Raw genomic sequence first — 17336 nt, 5'->3', positions numbered from 1 at the left:
GGTGTTGAACTTTTGTCGAGGAAAAAATATTAGTGGCATATATTTTTAAATAGTTTATACATACAACTTACAATAATTATAAGACAATTAAAAAATTATATATTTCATAAACCTAAAAGAGAGAAGCATTAAGAGTATTAAAAAATGGAAAAAGTCTCGTTAAAATATATTATTTTTTTTTATTCAAATAGCAGTTACAACGCTTTAGAGAACGACTGACATTTTTCTTTACTAAGCTACATCAGTGGCATACCATTACAATTTTTTGAATATACAAGTTTCTTCAAAAACTTCTCCGACTAGTTGCGCATTGTTCCATCAGTAAATTGTTTAACGACTACAAATCCTTATAAAACGAGAATCTGTAAAGTCTGAACGCAAACAGTGTACGAACAGTACTATCGTTGGAAGTACACGTAAGCCAACTCGTCACAATGGGCATACCGTTTTATGTAATAACTGGCAATGGGTAGGCACGTATGCATTGATAAATATGCAATAGACTTTGCAGTATTTATCAAATTCATCTAGAGAATCGTCAAATCCTAATTAAATTCTTCACGCCCTACAAACACAAAACATGATGTCTTTGGTCTAAAAAATAAACAAATATATTACAAGATAATTCAAGCTTACCTACAAAATTATGTTTCTCACAAAGAAAAGATTCATTGTTTTATTTTCAAATGCTCGATGTAAAGACAATCATTACATATATTTCGTACATATTTTTATTTAGCGTTTAATGTAAATAAGTAATCAATTCCGTGAATATATAAATATTGAATTTTATACATCAGTACTAAAATAGCTTATACAGGAAAACTAATTGTAATTTAAAATAATTACAGTAAAAATAGCATAAAATCTATCGCTCTTTCTACATTTTTCGCTAAATATTTGCAATTATTAAAGTAAAAATTTATACTCTTTATTGGCTTTTTTTAAAAAAGTTTCTTTTTATATTTGTTATACAAAGTATCTCACAGTAAACAGATACTTTTTCAGGAGTAGATAAAACTTATCAGGACAAGAAGAAAAGTCTCATGCCGTTTCACATTTTTCATAATAATAGCCGAAATATGAATTTTAAAAATATTAGTACTAGGTGATACCCCACTGCCCTTATCTCACCGCGTAATTTATTCGATGCACGGTATTTTTAAAATTCATATCTTGGCTATTATCATGAAAAATGTAGAACAACATAGGACTTTCTTTCTATCCTCAATAAGATCTACCTGCTCCCGAAAAAGTGCCCGATTACCATGGGACACTCTGTATGTTAATAAATTAATTTTACAAATGTATTTTATTAAAAAAAAAAAGTATTCTTGATTTTATTCATTATAACACTGAATTCATAAATGTCACAAAATCGAGTACTCTTACATATTTGATGTATACATAATTTGATACTATACAGAGTTAGAGCACGTTATATAAAATATTCCTCTAATTTGTTCTATAAGTCTCTACAAACTCTATATTTCAAATACATAAAGGATTCTCGATTCAGCATTTGAGTTATACTTTAGATACAATAAATTCATTTCAATATTACTCTTCTCATTCATAATCTTTTCATTCATCATTCATGATATAATCTAAAAAAAAAAGTTAACACAAGAATGTTCGATATTTTTTCCATACACACATTCCAATCAACTTTAATATTCGTAGTTTAGCCACAATTTATAACACATTTGAGGTGTTATACTTGACTTAACTAACTGACGAACGATGGCAAAAAGTATGCATTGCACAAGAGAAAACTATTGAGTTTATGTCTTCCAAAACTTACCACTGACTTTAATACATTTGACTTTCTGTAACTTCTTCTTTTCTGAGAGTACCGGCATGGCTTCTCTACCCGTTTCGCTTCCTCCTGCACCAGAACTACCACCAGCCATATCAGCTTCTTGAATGCCTCCACCTCCTGCTTGAGTCGTAAGGGATTTCTTTATGTTAGTAATCTAAAAGGCATAAGAAAAGTATGCACATTTATTGTATATATTTTTTTAACAATGTAATACCAGAAGGAAATAAAAGAGAAAAATGTAACTCACATCTCTCTGTATTCTTTCTTTATGATAAGTAGCTTTTTGTTTTTCAACATTAGCTCTAGATATTTGCTGTTCAATACATGACAGAACTGTATCACATGCTTCACCCCAAGCAGCTAATGTCTCAGCTACCACACCAGTGTCACCTGGTCGAACATCTCGTCCTAAACCAGCATAATCTACTTCTAATTGTGAATTTTTCTGATCTAATTTTCCATGAATTATGTCAGCATATATTGCTTCAATAATTAAATCCTCCAGATCTCTGACATTCTTTATATCTAATTCCTCTAATAACACTGAATAAGGTATACATTTGTTTTTTGTAGCTAATGTGACAATTGTAAGGTGCTGGAGCTTCTTTTTTTGAGTAGGAGTTAATTCTAACACTTGATCCTTATTTTCCAAATAATCTTTGTAAGTGCCATATGCAAATAGATTCAAAGTATTCCAATATTGAGCATAGGGTCCATTCTGTAATTCTTTAATGTTTGGCATATCCAACAATTCACCAAAGACATGTACACCAGGTGTTTCAACTGCTTGCCTTATGAGCTCTATTGCGGCAGCACCTTTAGCAGTTTTTGCAAGCAGCACAAACTGCTCCAAAGGATTATTAGCTGATTTTTCAGTGGTGTTTCCACCTGTCATGGTGACTCCTAATAAATAAAAATTATGAATATAAAAATATCATGCGTGAATAAACGGTATGCCACAAAATATATATATGTACAATTAATGACGATAAATCGCCAATAAGACTACTCTGGAAAAAAAACCTTCCTTTCTTCTTAACAAAGCCTTGGTAAACAGAGCGCTCGCACAATCGTCTCAGGCCGATAATAAGGTTAGAGAGCGCGGAATCAAGGCGTTCGTCCCGTTACGCGCACATCGTGATCGAAATTGTGGACCTCGATCAGATCAGACACGTATTGTGATTATCAAAGCTATTTGAAATTTCTCATCGACGCCGTTTCAATACTTTCAGCCTAAATCGCGAGAAGTGAGAAACAAACGAGCTTTCTCTCGAACACCTGGTGGAGAACTGAAGCAAGCATCACCGTGGCGCATGCGTAAGCTACCGCGGTTGCTTATGGATTGATCCTCGCAAGCAACAGAAAACTATCACAGAAATAAATTTTTTTAATTCGTCCGATTAGAGTTGAATTGAATCGAAATGTATTACTACAAAATAAGACGTCTGATTTATACTACTATTGGTTTTGGTATGTGGAGAAGGTAATTTTTTTTTTTTTATCTAATTTACACGTCGAGTATTTTAGTTTCTTCAACGTTGGCGATCTTGAAACCGGAGTTTCGCTTCATCGCCGCGTGAGGTCTATCAATTCGTATTTTCGGAGTTCGGACGTCATTTTTACTCCAGGGTGCACGCCCGTCGTCGTCCATCGTCGTCGGTCGTCAGCGCTCGAGGAGGTTAGTGGCGCGGCGGAAGGGGGAAGAGTCCACTTCCAAAAGCGTGCATCTTCTGTCACCGCGGGAGGGATAGAGAATCGGAATCAGTCCGCGAGTTCCGTTTGTACGCGCGTGTGGTACAGTGGAGGTGCACGGCGCATAATTCGCCCAAAGGTATCGACCCTTTACCGTTGACGTGCCGACAATTCGCGCGTTTAACGGGAAAGTCCTTTTCACCACGAGGAAAGCCGTTCGAAAACCGAGATGAAATCGCTCGCGTGAACGTGACCGCGAGGGAGAGAAAGAAGAAGAAAAAAGAAAAAAACAAGATAATAACGAGCTAGTAAAGAATTGGAAACCGGTGCGAGTGCCGCGCGTAGGGTGGATGTTCGAATCAGTGGGGTGCGCATTCCCAAATAAGGTGTTCTCCCAACGCCTCGCGGGAACCCCTGCCGCGTTTCTAGTGCCCAGCTCTTTTACCACGCCGTCCACGTTGCATTTTCGGGACGTATGGCGGGAATACGAATTACGATTCTCCTTTCTTTTTTTTTTTTTTTTTTTCTCTCGTAATCGCTCGTACGCGCTGACTAACGCACCTTGCATGCACGGCGCCGCGTTCCGGCGCGTTATCGCGGTCGGATAACGATAACCGCACGCTACGCTTATCGCTCGCGCCGCGCTCGCAACTCGAGCGAAAGCGCTGAGGAGGCAAAAACAAATACGAGATCGTTTCTTCGCGGCTGACCTGTTCGACGTTGCGAGGCCTGCGCGAGGACCCGACCGGCTCTCGCCGCAGCAAGAAGCAAGAGTGACACATAACGCTGATCGCGTATTATTTCGAATCGTTCGTGAATCACGATGTCGCGCGCGATCTTTCTCTCTCTCGGTTTCTCTCGCTCGGGCGCGGCCGCGGCCGCGCTCGCGCGACCCCGTCTATTTCGGTGAATCGAAATCATTTTTCGATGCACCATGTAAGGAGCGCGGGAAGCGCTCTCTTTCTCTCTTTCTTTCTCTCGTTCGCTCTCGCCGCCGCGATAATCGGCAAAGTCGTTCATTACGCATGCCGCGAACGTGCGGATGCACACGGCGGCCGAGTATTCGAAATATATTCTTATTGCGGTCGTGTCCGTTGGTTGTACGAAGGGGGCGAGGGGGGCCGCGCAGGGAGAAAGGAAGAGAAAAAGATAAAGGAGGGTAGGGAGTCTATTTATAAAGAGCGGAGATGTTCCACGCGACGCCCACACCCGTGTCGCGTACGCGTGTACATACAACGGTAGTTTATTAAAAATAAATCGCCGACCACGCAGAAGGGTACGTCGGGGACCCCTCTGCGAGAGAGGCTGAGACCCGCCTTCCACCTCGAGCCTACTCCCCCTCACCGTGCCTCTCTACTTGTATGATTGTAGAGCAGGTGCAGACATGTCTTTCCGCGTGGTGCGCACCAGCAAGTTCCGCCACGTGTACGGAACCCCCCTGAAGCGTGAGCAATGTTACGACAATATCAGGGTGTCCAAGTCGTCGTGGGACTCGACGTTTTGCGCCGTGAATCCCAAGTTCCTCGCCATCATCGTGGAATCGGCGGGCGGTGGTGCCTTTATCGTTTTGCCGCACAACAAGGTAACTGTTTTACTTTTCTCTCTCTTTTTCTTTCTCTCTCTATCTCTCCTTTCTCTTTTATATTTCTATCTGCTCCAATTTGGTCTCGTCGAGTTTCCTTCGCTTCATTGGCCATGCGACATTGATCTAGATGATATATTCCGTACACATATATTATTGCAATAGCATAGTCATAATGGCATGGCTCAGCTAATAACAGTTTGCAATATCCATTTTAAGTTCTTTGCTCCTATAGTAATTGATGTGCTGATGTCTGTTGTACTCTTGCAGGTAGGAAGAATACCAGCGGACTATCCTTTGGTAGGCGGACACAAGGGACCTGTATTGGACATTGCATGGTGCCCTCATAATGACAATGTTATAGCTTCTGGCTCAGAAGATTGTGTTGTCAAAGTATGGCAAATACCCGATGGTGGTATTTCCAGGACACTGACAGAATCGATAGTAGATCTGCAGTTGCATCAACGCAGAGTTGGTTTAGTGCTGTGGCATCCCACTGCGTTAAATGTGTTGCTCACAGCTGGCTCGGACAATCTTGTTATCATTTGGAATGTTGGGACAGGAGAAGCCTTGATGCGTATCGATTGCCATCCGGATGTGGTTTATTCCGCGTGCTGGAACTGGGACGGATCCCGATTAGTCACTACCTGCAAAGATAAAAAGATTAGAATCTTAGACCCAAGGTCAGGAGAAATATTAGAGGAAGCTATAGCTCACGAGGGAAGCAAGGCGACTCGTGCCATCTTTCTTAGGTACGTATTCCTTGCATTACACTTTACTTTTTATTTTATTGCTTCTGTTGACTGCTATATATATTATTCACAAGTATATTGTATAAAAAATTAAATTGATGCAGCAAGAAAAAGAAACAAATAGACAATTTTTAAACAATGTAAATTAAATTCTGAAAAAAAATTATATACGAAATGTTCCAGATTAAAAAACTTGTGCAGGGTGTTTCGTAAATTGAGATTAATCCCTCGACACGAGCAAAAAATTAAAACAAAATTATTTATCTTGAAAACGCATTTTTCTTATCTATATTTGTATCAACTTTTTTTTTTTTTTTTCCTTATTTATCTCCCGAACGATTGACTTACGGAACACCCTGTATATTTATATATAGTATCAATTTAATTGTAGATACAATATATCGCCCGACAGATTTTGCTACGATATCGTTTATTAAATGTAAATTTTTATTAAATATAACACTTATAAATATTACTTATTGTAATATTTATTGTATTATAAGTTTTTTAAATAATACTTAATTCTCTTCATATTTTTATGTTTAATTAAAATGCATTAACATAAAATTGACAAAATATTTTTCCACGATTTCTCTAACATATTTACATATACGTAATGTGATTCAGAATGCTACCGTTATTGATATTTGAATATTTTAATAATCAATTTTTATGGCTATGATTTTGTAAAAAAAAGAATGCATTAAACTAACAAGTGAACTTGCATGAGAGAGTGTGGATGTAGATAAATATCAAGCAAAAAGGGATGTGTGATTAATATTGTACAAAGTCTTCTTTACTTTTTGTATTAGGTACTTGAATTTAATTAAAGATTGTTCGTAAGAGAACAAATGTTAAATATAATCATCAAATGGTATACATCCACCTTTTTACACAAATATATATGTCAGTAATGATTCAATATAATTTATGTGTTGGTAGAAATCGTTTAGAAATGATTTTTAGATATAGCCACATTAGAGCTCGTCCTTTCCATATTGTTGTCCTCTTCCAGCCTTTTTTTTTTGTGTTACCATTTTCGACTAATAACTTGACGTGACTGTAATATATTCGCGTCGACATACACATGGCACTAGTCGTGCTTCCTTCCGCGAGTGTTTTATAAGACATGTTTGCGCACAATTCAAGGTACACTTGTTTTTATCATCTTCTATTTCCGATCTGTGTAGTGCAAGATTCTGTAATTTTTAATGGAAAGACCGCCAGACTGAATTTTCGACATGACGAAGATGCCCAACTTAATATATACGAATGTCAAGATGTGTGTGCTCTGTAATTCTCCATAAAATTTGCAGTAAGTATTGTGCATCAAGTTATTAATTCAAATCGTAATTGTAAATGTTAAAATGCTTAACTAATTATATAAGTTATAACAACTTTATCAATTTAGACCTTCATAAACCAGTAATTGTCACTTGTGTAAGAGAAGGATTCGACAAGATTTGCATTTGCAAAATTTATACAAGCAAGTATTGTACGTTTTGTGTATTGTAATTGTGATATATTTTTAATATGTGTCTTGTTTGTGGTAAGACAACATTTGTTAAAAATATGTGAAATATTCTATGTAACAAGGTGGATGTAGTAAAAAGTTTTGATGATTAATTTCTATGTAAAATTATGACAAAATATTACAAAGTAATGCAATGTAAATATGTATCTTTACCAATATGTGTATATTGTATATACATATAATATGTATAAACCAAAATTAACACGCTAAATGTAATAAATAGTTACTGCATTAGATATTTACGGAATCTCTGTGATCATAAATGTTGATTAAATTATTTGTATTATATTTTCAGGGGTGGCCTGATTTTCACGACGGGTTTTAGTAAGATGTCGGAAAGACAGTACTCGTTACGAGCTCCCGACATGTTAGGCGAGCCCATAGTTATGGTAGAATTAGATACGAGCAATGGAGTCATGTTTCCTCTGTATGATCCTGATACAAATTTAGTATACTTATGCGGCAAAGGCGATTCTGTGATCCGATATTTCGAAATTACGCCCGAACCGCCGTTTGTTCATTACATCAATACCTTTCAAACTCCTGATCCTCAACGAGGTATAGGAATGATGCCAAAACGGGGCTGTGACGTTAATAGCTGTGAAATAACCAGATTTTATCGATTAAATAACTCTGGCTTTTGCCAAGTGGTATCAATGACGGTACCTAGAAAGGTAAGATTACTTCAATTTCAAAGTAAAAACTGAAAAAAATGTGAGAATATTATTTCGAAAAGTATTTGACTCTATATAATGTTTTAGTCTGAGCTCTTCCAAGAAGATTTATATCCCGATACTCCTGGTGACACTGCCGCGATCTCGGCAGAAGAATGGGAGGCTGGCACCGATGCGGAACCTGTATTGATATCTCTCAGGGACGGTTATCAGCCATCCGCGTCAAAGAATGAACTTAAAGTACAAAAGAAATCCAATATATTGAGCAAAGGCGCTAAGATAGCGTCTAATACTGCACAAAATGCCACGGAGGCTTCGTCAGGAGCTTACGTACGTATTAAACATTCCATTTTTATTTTTATCTTTTCACAGCGAATAAAAATTATAATCTATAATTACAGGAAGAATTGTTGAAAGAATGTAGAGAAGAGATAAGAAAATTAAAAGCAGTTATTGTGAAGCATGAGGGCAGGATACGAGTGCTGGAATCGGCGGTCGCTCTTCAAATGAAGGAGGAGGAAAGGAAAGAAAGGAAAGAGAAGTCGGGTTCTCCTGACGGCAAGGAAACGCTTGCTTCTGACGAAGTGTAAAAAATGCCGGATTTCGTCCACGGTGGCGAAGCCTCTGGCGTTAACGTTGTTGTATTTCTAACGAGGATATTTTTCACTAGAACTACTAATATGTCTTAATAAGAATGACCTTATATTTTGATATAACAATTTGTGTAAATAGTAGGTTTTAGCGACGCCATGTGCCCCTGACTCTCTGCAATGATCTTTGCTATTTATTGTACATCCATTCATCGTACATTCTCTGCATTTGTATTATGTTTACATGTTTTACTATATATATTATATATATATATATATTTTACAGGCGTTACAGCCATACATGACAATGTATGTCCCTAGAGTTAAGTTTTCGATCGATGTAACACATCCAGCGTACAAGACCTTTACGTAAATGAACCTTTGTACGAATGACGATTCGTGACATACGTGAGTGCCTAACTTGTACAGATATTTGCTGTTAAATAACAAAGAGTATTATTTTGTTTCAACGTTTGATTTATACTTGTGCGACGTCGTAAATCAACAAATAACTCGATCAGTGATTAATTCGGTCATTTACTAAGTTACTACAAACAGTATTTTTATCTGCATAATTTATTGGCTCCCATTCTTATCACATAAGGCGTGTCCATTTACATTAACAAAAGTGATAGACTTATTGTATGAATTAATCACCGATCAAGTTAATCAGAGTGTGATTAAAGTTTCTTTGATCTCATAACTGAATAATTAACAATTGGCAAGTGAAAAGGGATTTCGATAAATCATCTTTTTACCTTGTCAAATGTACATACATACTTATATCAGCCCTATCTGAACTGGGAAGTGATTTTACTTTTTATCCGTTTGATTAAGTAGAAAATTTAAAAATCTAAGTTAACAGTAAAAAAATTACTAGAATGAACAAGATCATTTTCCAGTTTAAGCAAGGCAATTGTTATGTTTTCGACGTCGAAATTTTAATTGACCGACGCGATATCGAGTCGACGTGTTTATATAGAATATGTATCTATTAATAAGCCCGTACCAATCACCGTGTCTTTGTATTTAAATGAGCCACAAAAAAGAAACTGGCATAAATAAATTAAAAAAATATTTAAAAAATTAAATTATTAAAGCTGACTTTCTAAACTTTTTTTTTTTATTTGTGCTAAGTTCTTTGTGATTTATTTAAACGCAAAAGCATGCCAAGGACAATTTCTACCAATGCGAATTAACTGTAATCTCAGTTTAATTTGCTTTTAATCTTTTTCCAATTCTTACAATTAAAAAGAAATGAAGAGCAATTGTAGAAATGGTCCTAATAAGTAGAGACAAAATAATATAAAGAATTATCGTACCTTATAAATAAAAGGAGATTTTTTTTTCTTTTTTTTTAATTAGTCCAAAAAGGAGTAAAGGAAAGCTATTGGGTACTGATCTATTTGGTCAGAGATAAAAAGAGATTTTTAAGAGATACGTTAACGCTCTCTATTGGTTAATGCGAAAAACGCGATGATCATTTCATATATATCCGATTTCTTCATACCTCTCGATAACTATCTTTCAAATAATTATAATAATTAATCTGGAAGATAATCTTATCTAAAAGTGAAGAAATCGGTCCATAGCAATTGTATTCAAACCACAATCGATCCCGTCAAGTAACTGCTGAGCACTTCGGAGTGCTCAGTCGACATCGACTCGGAGCGGACACACTCCGATCGCAGACAACGACGTCGCTGCGGTGCGGCGAGCGAAAAATGGCCGCGAACGTGGGAACAGGTGAGTGATAACCATAACGTAACGGCCAGTCGCAGCCGTTGTCGGTTTACCCGTGCGTGTTCCGTTCCGAGCCAACCGCGTTCTCGTCCCGGAGGGAACGCGAGCCGTCTCGCTCTCTCGCCGTCCGCGCGCCGTTTCTCGTGACTGTGAGATATCTTAAAGGTCGTTCTCGATCGCGGCGTCGAATTCTGACATCTCGCGCTCGCCGAATCGCCCCGCGAACACCGAGATAAGCCGCTGGTGCGTCGGCGTCTTTTATCGTCGCGATATCCGCGTCGGGTGGGCGTACGCCGTACGTCGTGGCCCGACGAACACGTTGATTCGTCACGCACTGACGTATTTGTTTTGGAAAATTTTTTTACTCGCGCGCGCATGTGTGCGCTCGTGAGGCTGTGCGTAGTGTATGCGTGCGTGTGTGAGCGCGCGCGCACGAACGAACGAACGCGTGCGTACCAGCGTGTGCGAGGAACCGTCCGTGCGTCAGCAACCCAGCTGCCTAGTTGTCTGATTATTGTCGCCTGTCGTTGATTTCAGACATGCGGATACCGACGCGGGCGGCACCTCGTCCTCCGGGCCAGAGTGCGACGCAAAGAGACCCGATTTGGAGCAGCAGGTAAATTTTTTTGTACACGCATTGGGCTCTCTCCACTTGAAGCAAGCATATAATTAGACGTCGAAGAGAAAGAGGAGAGATGTGTGAAAAGATTGCCTACAAGCTTGTTAGAATATCCATGAGAAATTCGAGCTTGAATCCGATTTCTCTAATCTCCGTATTGTTGCAACGCTCGCGTTAATTTTATTGGGTGTTTTCAGCAATGATATATTTGGAGGTGCCCTGACAACGCAACCCGGACAGAAGAGGAAACCACCTCCTCGACCACCACCTCCGAAATTTAACTATAACCACACGCAGTATCAAAGGGATCAGAAACCGAGGAGGCCTGTAAGGATTAAGATTAATAAAACATGCTTTTGTTACGCCTCACACTATTTGCTAGCTATTTATACAATTATCTAATGACTATATTTTATTTTGCGCGCTAGGCCAGGCCAACGGAGCTGTTAACTAACTTCTTTGGACGAAAGAAGCAAGAGAGTTCTTTTCCACTACGTCCCACGGGCCAGGCACAAAATCCTGTAACGCAGCCCTCAAATTCTGTTCCGACGGTATCTTTAATAGATCTCAGCCCACCTGGGTCACCGACGTTCACGACTCGTTCCAGTGACGGTGTTAGTGTCGACAGTTTCGGCAGCGACGGGAATTCCAATCCATCTGTATTCACGAGTAGTGGAAACACATCGCAAACGGAAAGTGCCTTCGAGGATGATTTTGACTTCTTCGGCATGTCAACCAAGAAGATTACGCAAAATGATCCTTGGCAGTCTAAAGCAACAGCGCAGGATCCCTTCGGCCCTTTGGAAGACGCGTGCTCGAATGTCACTCAGGCCGCTGGCGGATCGTACCTCTTCCCTTTAAACTCCAACAATCGCACAGCGAACCAAGTGCCTTCCAATCCGATTGCTCCCAAGCCTCTCGTTACGTCGATGCCCACGATAATCCGAGCGAGACCACCCAAACCTCCCGCGCCAAAGATATCGTTTAAAAAACTCGAACCGATACCTAAAGAAATATGTACCGGCTTTGACGTCTCGAGTAGCAACGCGATGAATAAACCGTTGACGTTACACTTCTCTAATTCGTGGTCCAATGACGGTCAAGGAAGCGAAAGCCCATCGCCACCCATGCCGACAATTCCGCCGCCGGCACTACCTGTGAATTACTTGACAGAATTTAGCAACAATTTTGAAGTGAGTGTAAATTTGAAGTTACGTAACTTATATTTAAAGCGATATGTATTTGTCGTAACAGTATTATTATTAAATTACAGGAAGATTCAAACGTACCTTATGGTATTGCACTGTACGATTTCTCGGCAACACATCCGAACGACTTACCTTTAAAAGAAGGTGATGTCGTGCAATTAATAAGAAAAGTCAACGACGACTGGTTGGAGGGGAAGATAGGAAATCGTCAAGGAATGTTTCCTCTTAGTTTCATTGATATTAAAATACCTTTGCCGGGCTTAGCGGACAATGTGGTCACGGCACTTTATACTTTTCCTGGAGAGAGTAGTGATGATTTATCGTTTGAGGTATGAAAAATTACGGATACATTATGGGGAAAAAATGTATCGTGTTTTTAATATTACTTCATTCATTATTTTAGGAAGGTGCAAAAATTACAGTCATATCAAGGTTATCGGAGGACTGGTTGTACGGTGAATATAATGGTAGGAAAGGACAATTTCCAGTGAATTATGTAAATAGACTTCCGCGCAATATTTAAACGTCTAATGAATATTTTATATAGCGCGTGTATTATTAACAATTTACCATTTCGAGAGTCTCCGTATTGCAAACGTCATTTAAAACTATTAATTGCATCTTTACAAATTAATAGTAAGAACAGTGATAAAAAAAGAAAGTGTAAAAACAAATGTTTTATGAGGTAATTTTTATCATATACAAATGGTTGGAAAAAAGAAATTTTTTGAAAATTTTACCGATAGAAAGACTGAATTATATATACGAGTTTTTATCGTATTCCAATAGAGATAATTTTCAAAAATAATCGCGATATTATCTAGAAATTAAAAAATAATATTTGCGATACATTGGTGATATCTACAATTTATTTAGTTTATTCGTTTGAAAAAAATTTTGTTCTTATATAGTTTGCAATATTTTGTAAAGGGTGTTACTGCAGCAGTCTTTTTGAAATTTTACATATACATCTAACATATGAAAGTTTAATATTTACTAAGTGTCTTGTATATGCCTTATATATTTTTCAAATTATTAAAAAAATGTACATTTTATTTATTGTTTTGTGCGTACGAGTCAGAACTTTATATATGAGCATGTTAAAAAAATTTATTACATTTATTTTAATTCCTTTAAAATCTACTTTGGGACTTTTATTTGGTGAATGTACTTTGGCATATATAAAAGACAATTAAACTTAACATATTATGCTAATACAAGATATAAAACAAACAGATCTACCAAGATAAAAAAAATGGTTAATATGAATTAATAAGTAAATAATTTATTTTTATCTAGATTTTGATTTCTTTTTCACGTATTAAACATATCTTTGATAGATAAATTTCTAAACAATCAAATGAAAAGTAATAATCTTTATTAGTATTTTTATTGGTTTAGATATTATGTTCTTGGAATAATTTTTTTTTAATTAGATTTGTCATAAAAATATGACGTAACTTTCTTTTAAGAATAAATCACAAAATTAATTATTTCTGTGTATAAATAGATATGTTGGATGATACACGCCTCTTTTAATTAACTATAGTATATTTCAGTAAAAGTTACCAACATGGTATAATATGTGTTGCGTGAATGCATAATTGGGTGAAAGGGGGGTGAGATGCAATGACGTAGTTTAGATAACTGTTCATTTAATCTACTGTTAAGATGAATAATAATTATTGTATATATGTATACTTAATTATGTTTATATGCGAACTGTGTAATTATGTTTGATAAAAGTCTAATTTAGCATGTGCGTTGAAATTTAAGAGTTTCGCGATGCAAGTCAGTCTAGAAAACAGAAAATCGACAATGAACGCTATATATCATTTTAAGTTATATCAATTTAAAGAGATACGAAAATCTAATTGTTCATCTTTCGTTTTACTCGGAATTCTCGTTATTACAGTATTAATACGATATCCCAGATTGCATCAAAGATCTGCATTGGGACCAGAATGTTAGTTTGTAAGAAAGTTGGCGAGCGATGGTAGCAAAAGAAACTGAAAGTTAGAGTCCAAATGTAATAACAAATTGTCTTTAAATGTAATTAAATTGCTATTTAATTCTTAGAAGAGTTACGCAGAAGACGCCTAATACGCAATGTGATATTTTACAATGTTTAATGTGTAAACATTTCATGTGTATACAAATTTAATTAGAAAAATACTAAATAAACTTCTCCCAAGTAAAACTTCCGTTCTCCCCGAATAGTTGATTGCGCTATCGACATATGGCACGTATGTATATCAAATAATCGGGAAAAGAAGATAATTATTTATCACTTTGAATTGAACGTATATATCTTTTATGCCGTAAGAGACCCGGATATATGACGCAACACTCTTATGTCGAAATTCCCTTTTTTAATACTTACTTTCACAGTTAGGTAACGTTGCTGTTACTTTCGTTGGCATTGCGCCTCGCCATGTTATTGAATTGTTTGTTTCGTACAATAGCTCTCATCAGCAGCGCGCTGCATGATCGTAAATGTCTGCTACAATTGCTCCACGTGTTGCACTTTAAAGCATTCCTGTGGCACGGCAGATATGCTTCCGTGTAACTTTTCAAGGTCTGCGTTACGACATCTCTGAACTTCTTTCCCGTAAGGTAATATAAAAAGAAGTTTATCGCGAAATTCCAATGGTAAATGTGGAAGAATAAACCGCGGCACCACTTGAGCAACATCTTCTCTTGCAACCTAAAAAAAAATAGTACCATTGTTAAAAAAAAAAATAAAAGTTATACACCTCATTGTTAGTTACGTAAAGCATGATCAATTTAATATATTCTCAATGTCAGTTTGTATATTTTGTCGAATGATTCAGAATGACACTTCACCAGTGTATGTATCTCTCGTTCTCTCCCGTGGGATGCTTGATTAAAATCACATCCCAGCAGAGTTCTAGCGTCTCAACGATTCCCAGCGGTAGTAGTAAAATCAAATGTACTATCGATACCGCGAGCAACGTTCTGCTCGAGTTATGCGGTCTGTTACCTCTGTAACTGAAATTACCTAAAACAAAGATCTCTATTTAATTTCTCCCCTCACGGCGTCTAAGTGTCAACGATTATATCTAGTTAACTTACGAGTTAATTCGCTGTGAATACGGTAAGATCTTCTCATGCGGGCAATCAATACCAGATTTCCGATCGATATAAAAAGCAGAGGCAGCCACGTGGACAGGGCAATATAAAAATACATAGCGCTGCCCCAGGGTTTCATCTTCTGACACGGCACGAACTCGAAAACGCTGTCGGTCTCGTATCCTGCAATTAGATAATATTAATATTAAGTTATAACTCGTTAACGGTAAGAGAAAACATTGCGCAAGTAAATATAGTAACGTGATCGAATTAAATAGGTAAGCGATAGACGTGGATTTTTTACCGCCAGAGTAGAGCTTCGTCAAGGATATTACGAAGCTCGTGCAGACCAGGCTGGTAATAATCGTGATCGCTGAACGGTTCTGGCAGTCGCGGGCTCCGAACGGGAACACGACGGCGATCACGCGCGTCCAGGTGAGGGCGACGATCAGCCAGGTCGACGTAAACTGGAAGAGTTCCATGCTCACGGAATTGGCGCCGCACAAGAACCTGCTGTTCTGCAAGAGTATTACTTTAAGCATTCTGCAAGAAATTTTGGTCTACCCGCGACCAGCATCCACCTCATCCCGAACGATCCAAGACTCATTTTTAGCGACGCGTCGAAATAAATAAATAGATTTTCTCTCTAGTTCTTTGTACGTTTTACATCATGCTCTCCTCGGCTGACGCAGAGATTCACTCACGGATATCAATTGAGGAGAGGCCTTGATCCAATTGGTAGGAATTGCAATTTGAAGAATAAATTGAAGTTATAGTTATCTTTATTAACGTAGAGTCAACTAAATTGATTTGTGCGTCTTGTTCGTCTGAGTGGACGAGGTGAGAGCTGGATGACCGGTAAACGCGCGGCGAGACAAAATCGATCAAGCTAAGTATTTACCATGAAAAGATCGTTAATCGTTGTGGAGTGTGATTTTGCGACGCTGACGGCGTAATTGAATATCAACGCGCCATTGTCCGATATAGCGAGCGCGCTTAGATAAAGTGACAAATTGGAGTCACATAGCACAGGTGCGCTCAACATGCTGAAAGATACCGCATTTAGCAATACACCTATACGGAGTGGGTGACAATGTTATGAGAACAGTCGTCGATTTGTATGATGCGCGTCGCGACATCCCTTACCGAGTATTATAATAAACGGCGTCACGTAGCGCAGCAAGAAGCGAACGGATCTGACGAACGGCCGCAACGAAATCCAGTACGAGCGCACTTCGCAAGGCCACTTAGCTTCCAAATCAGGCTGACTCGAATCGCGAATGAAATCCAGAACTGTTATAGGCAGGGGACACTTCGAAGCGGCTCTGAAACTCAAAAGGCGTAAAGTCTACGATTAATTCAAGCGTAGCGTCCAGAAAGTGATTTACTTTACTTTGACGTAGTAGAAGCAAATTTTTATTTTATTTTTTTTTTAAATAATTTTTTAGAATTTTAAGGACAATAAATTTATCTATTATTATATTATTTGTATATTAATTATTTTATATTACCATCGAACGCGGTGATTGTATAAAAAGGAAGCACGCTTCCTATCTGATGTTTGACGCTGAAAACCGCTTACATCGAAATGAAAGATTATTAATGGAAGATCGATAGACTTACCTCGAGGAGATGTTGTATGTCAAGAAAACTTCGTTGGAGTTCACTGACAGGATACTCGCGACAAATATCAACGCTCGGATATTTCTGTTACGTAGCAAAATCATCATGCGTCGATTACACGGCACCTTAAATTCACGTCTATTCTGATACTATGCTTGAAGAAGAATTATCTGTCCTGTAGCACAGATACGACTAACAATGGACTTCTTTAATTAGAAGCTGCAAAGCATCTGTTCTCGATTATCATAATGTGACGTATTCCAATTTCGAAGTGAGCGGTTGCTTGGACGTTGCTCCACTAAGAGTACATTAACATCGGCAAACATATAATATATATTGTATATAAATCCGAATAAAATTTAATCCGGCTAAGCAGAAAGATTCATGCCCGATCGTATTAAAAA

General features: G+C 37.7%; 4 protein-coding genes across 10 annotated transcripts; 2 read left to right on the top strand and 2 right to left on the bottom strand.

The window, feature by feature from the left end:
- Positions 1–154: 154 nt before the first annotated feature.
- Csn7 (COP9 signalosome subunit 7) lies at positions 155–3118 on the bottom strand. Of its 5 annotated transcripts, none has more exons than XM_070659367.1 (4): positions 2846–3118; positions 2070–2725; positions 1805–1976; positions 155–594 (listed from the first exon to the last, which is right to left on the bottom strand). In XM_070659367.1, the coding sequence occupies exons 2-4, from the start codon at positions 2715–2717 to the stop codon at positions 566–568; spliced, it is 849 nt and encodes a 282-aa protein (XP_070515468.1). In that variant the 5' UTR covers positions 2718–2725; positions 2846–3118; the 3' UTR covers positions 155–565. The 5 variants fall into 5 exon arrangements, with proteins under 5 accessions (XP_070515468.1, XP_070515465.1, XP_070515470.1 ...); XM_070659364.1 differs by having other exon boundaries at positions 2800–3116; XM_070659369.1 differs by having other exon boundaries at positions 155–565; positions 2800–3114.
- Positions 3119–3335: 217 nt separating this feature from the next.
- Coro (protein coronin) lies at positions 3336–9116 on the top strand. 3 transcript variants are annotated; one of them, XM_070659360.1, is made up of 6 exons: positions 3336–3653; positions 4891–5096; positions 5367–5848; positions 7678–8056; positions 8144–8386; positions 8458–9116. In XM_070659360.1, exons 2-6 carry the CDS (start codon positions 4899–4901, stop codon positions 8644–8646), a joined length of 1491 nt encoding a protein of 496 aa, XP_070515461.1. In that variant the 5' UTR covers positions 3336–3653; positions 4891–4898; the 3' UTR covers positions 8647–9116. The 3 variants fall into 3 exon arrangements, with proteins under 3 accessions (XP_070515461.1, XP_070515460.1, XP_070515459.1); XM_070659359.1 differs by having other exon boundaries at positions 3337–3653; positions 4886–5096; XM_070659358.1 differs by lacking the exon at positions 3336–3653 and adding an exon at positions 4478–4752 and having other exon boundaries at positions 4886–5096.
- A 1094-nt stretch (positions 9117–10210) lies between these two features.
- L(3)05822 (lethal (3) 05822) lies at positions 10211–14646 on the top strand. The gene is made up of 6 exons (XM_070659363.1): positions 10211–10392; positions 10927–11005; positions 11206–11335; positions 11437–12201; positions 12282–12545; positions 12620–14646. The coding sequence occupies exons 1-6, from the start codon at positions 10371–10373 to the stop codon at positions 12737–12739; spliced, it is 1380 nt and encodes a 459-aa protein (XP_070515464.1). The 5' UTR covers positions 10211–10370; the 3' UTR covers positions 12740–14646.
- On the bottom strand, positions 14608–17326 carry LOC139104126 (FMRFamide peptide receptor frpr-18). Its single transcript, XM_070659371.1, has 7 exons — positions 16933–17326; positions 16456–16634; positions 16211–16383; positions 15614–15827; positions 15313–15492; positions 15064–15238; positions 14608–14923 (listed from the first exon to the last, which is right to left on the bottom strand). Exons 1-7 carry the CDS (start codon positions 17037–17039, stop codon positions 14608–14610), a joined length of 1344 nt encoding a protein of 447 aa, XP_070515472.1. The 5' UTR covers positions 17040–17326.
- Between the last annotated feature and the right edge of the window lie 10 nt (positions 17327–17336).

The sequence above is a fragment of the Cardiocondyla obscurior genome, linkage group LG07, assembly GCF_019399895.1.
Source record: "Cardiocondyla obscurior isolate alpha-2009 linkage group LG07, Cobs3.1, whole genome shotgun sequence".
NCBI lineage: Eukaryota > Metazoa > Arthropoda > Insecta > Hymenoptera > Formicidae > Cardiocondyla > Cardiocondyla obscurior.
This window is presented reverse-complemented; position numbering and strand designations above follow the sequence as displayed.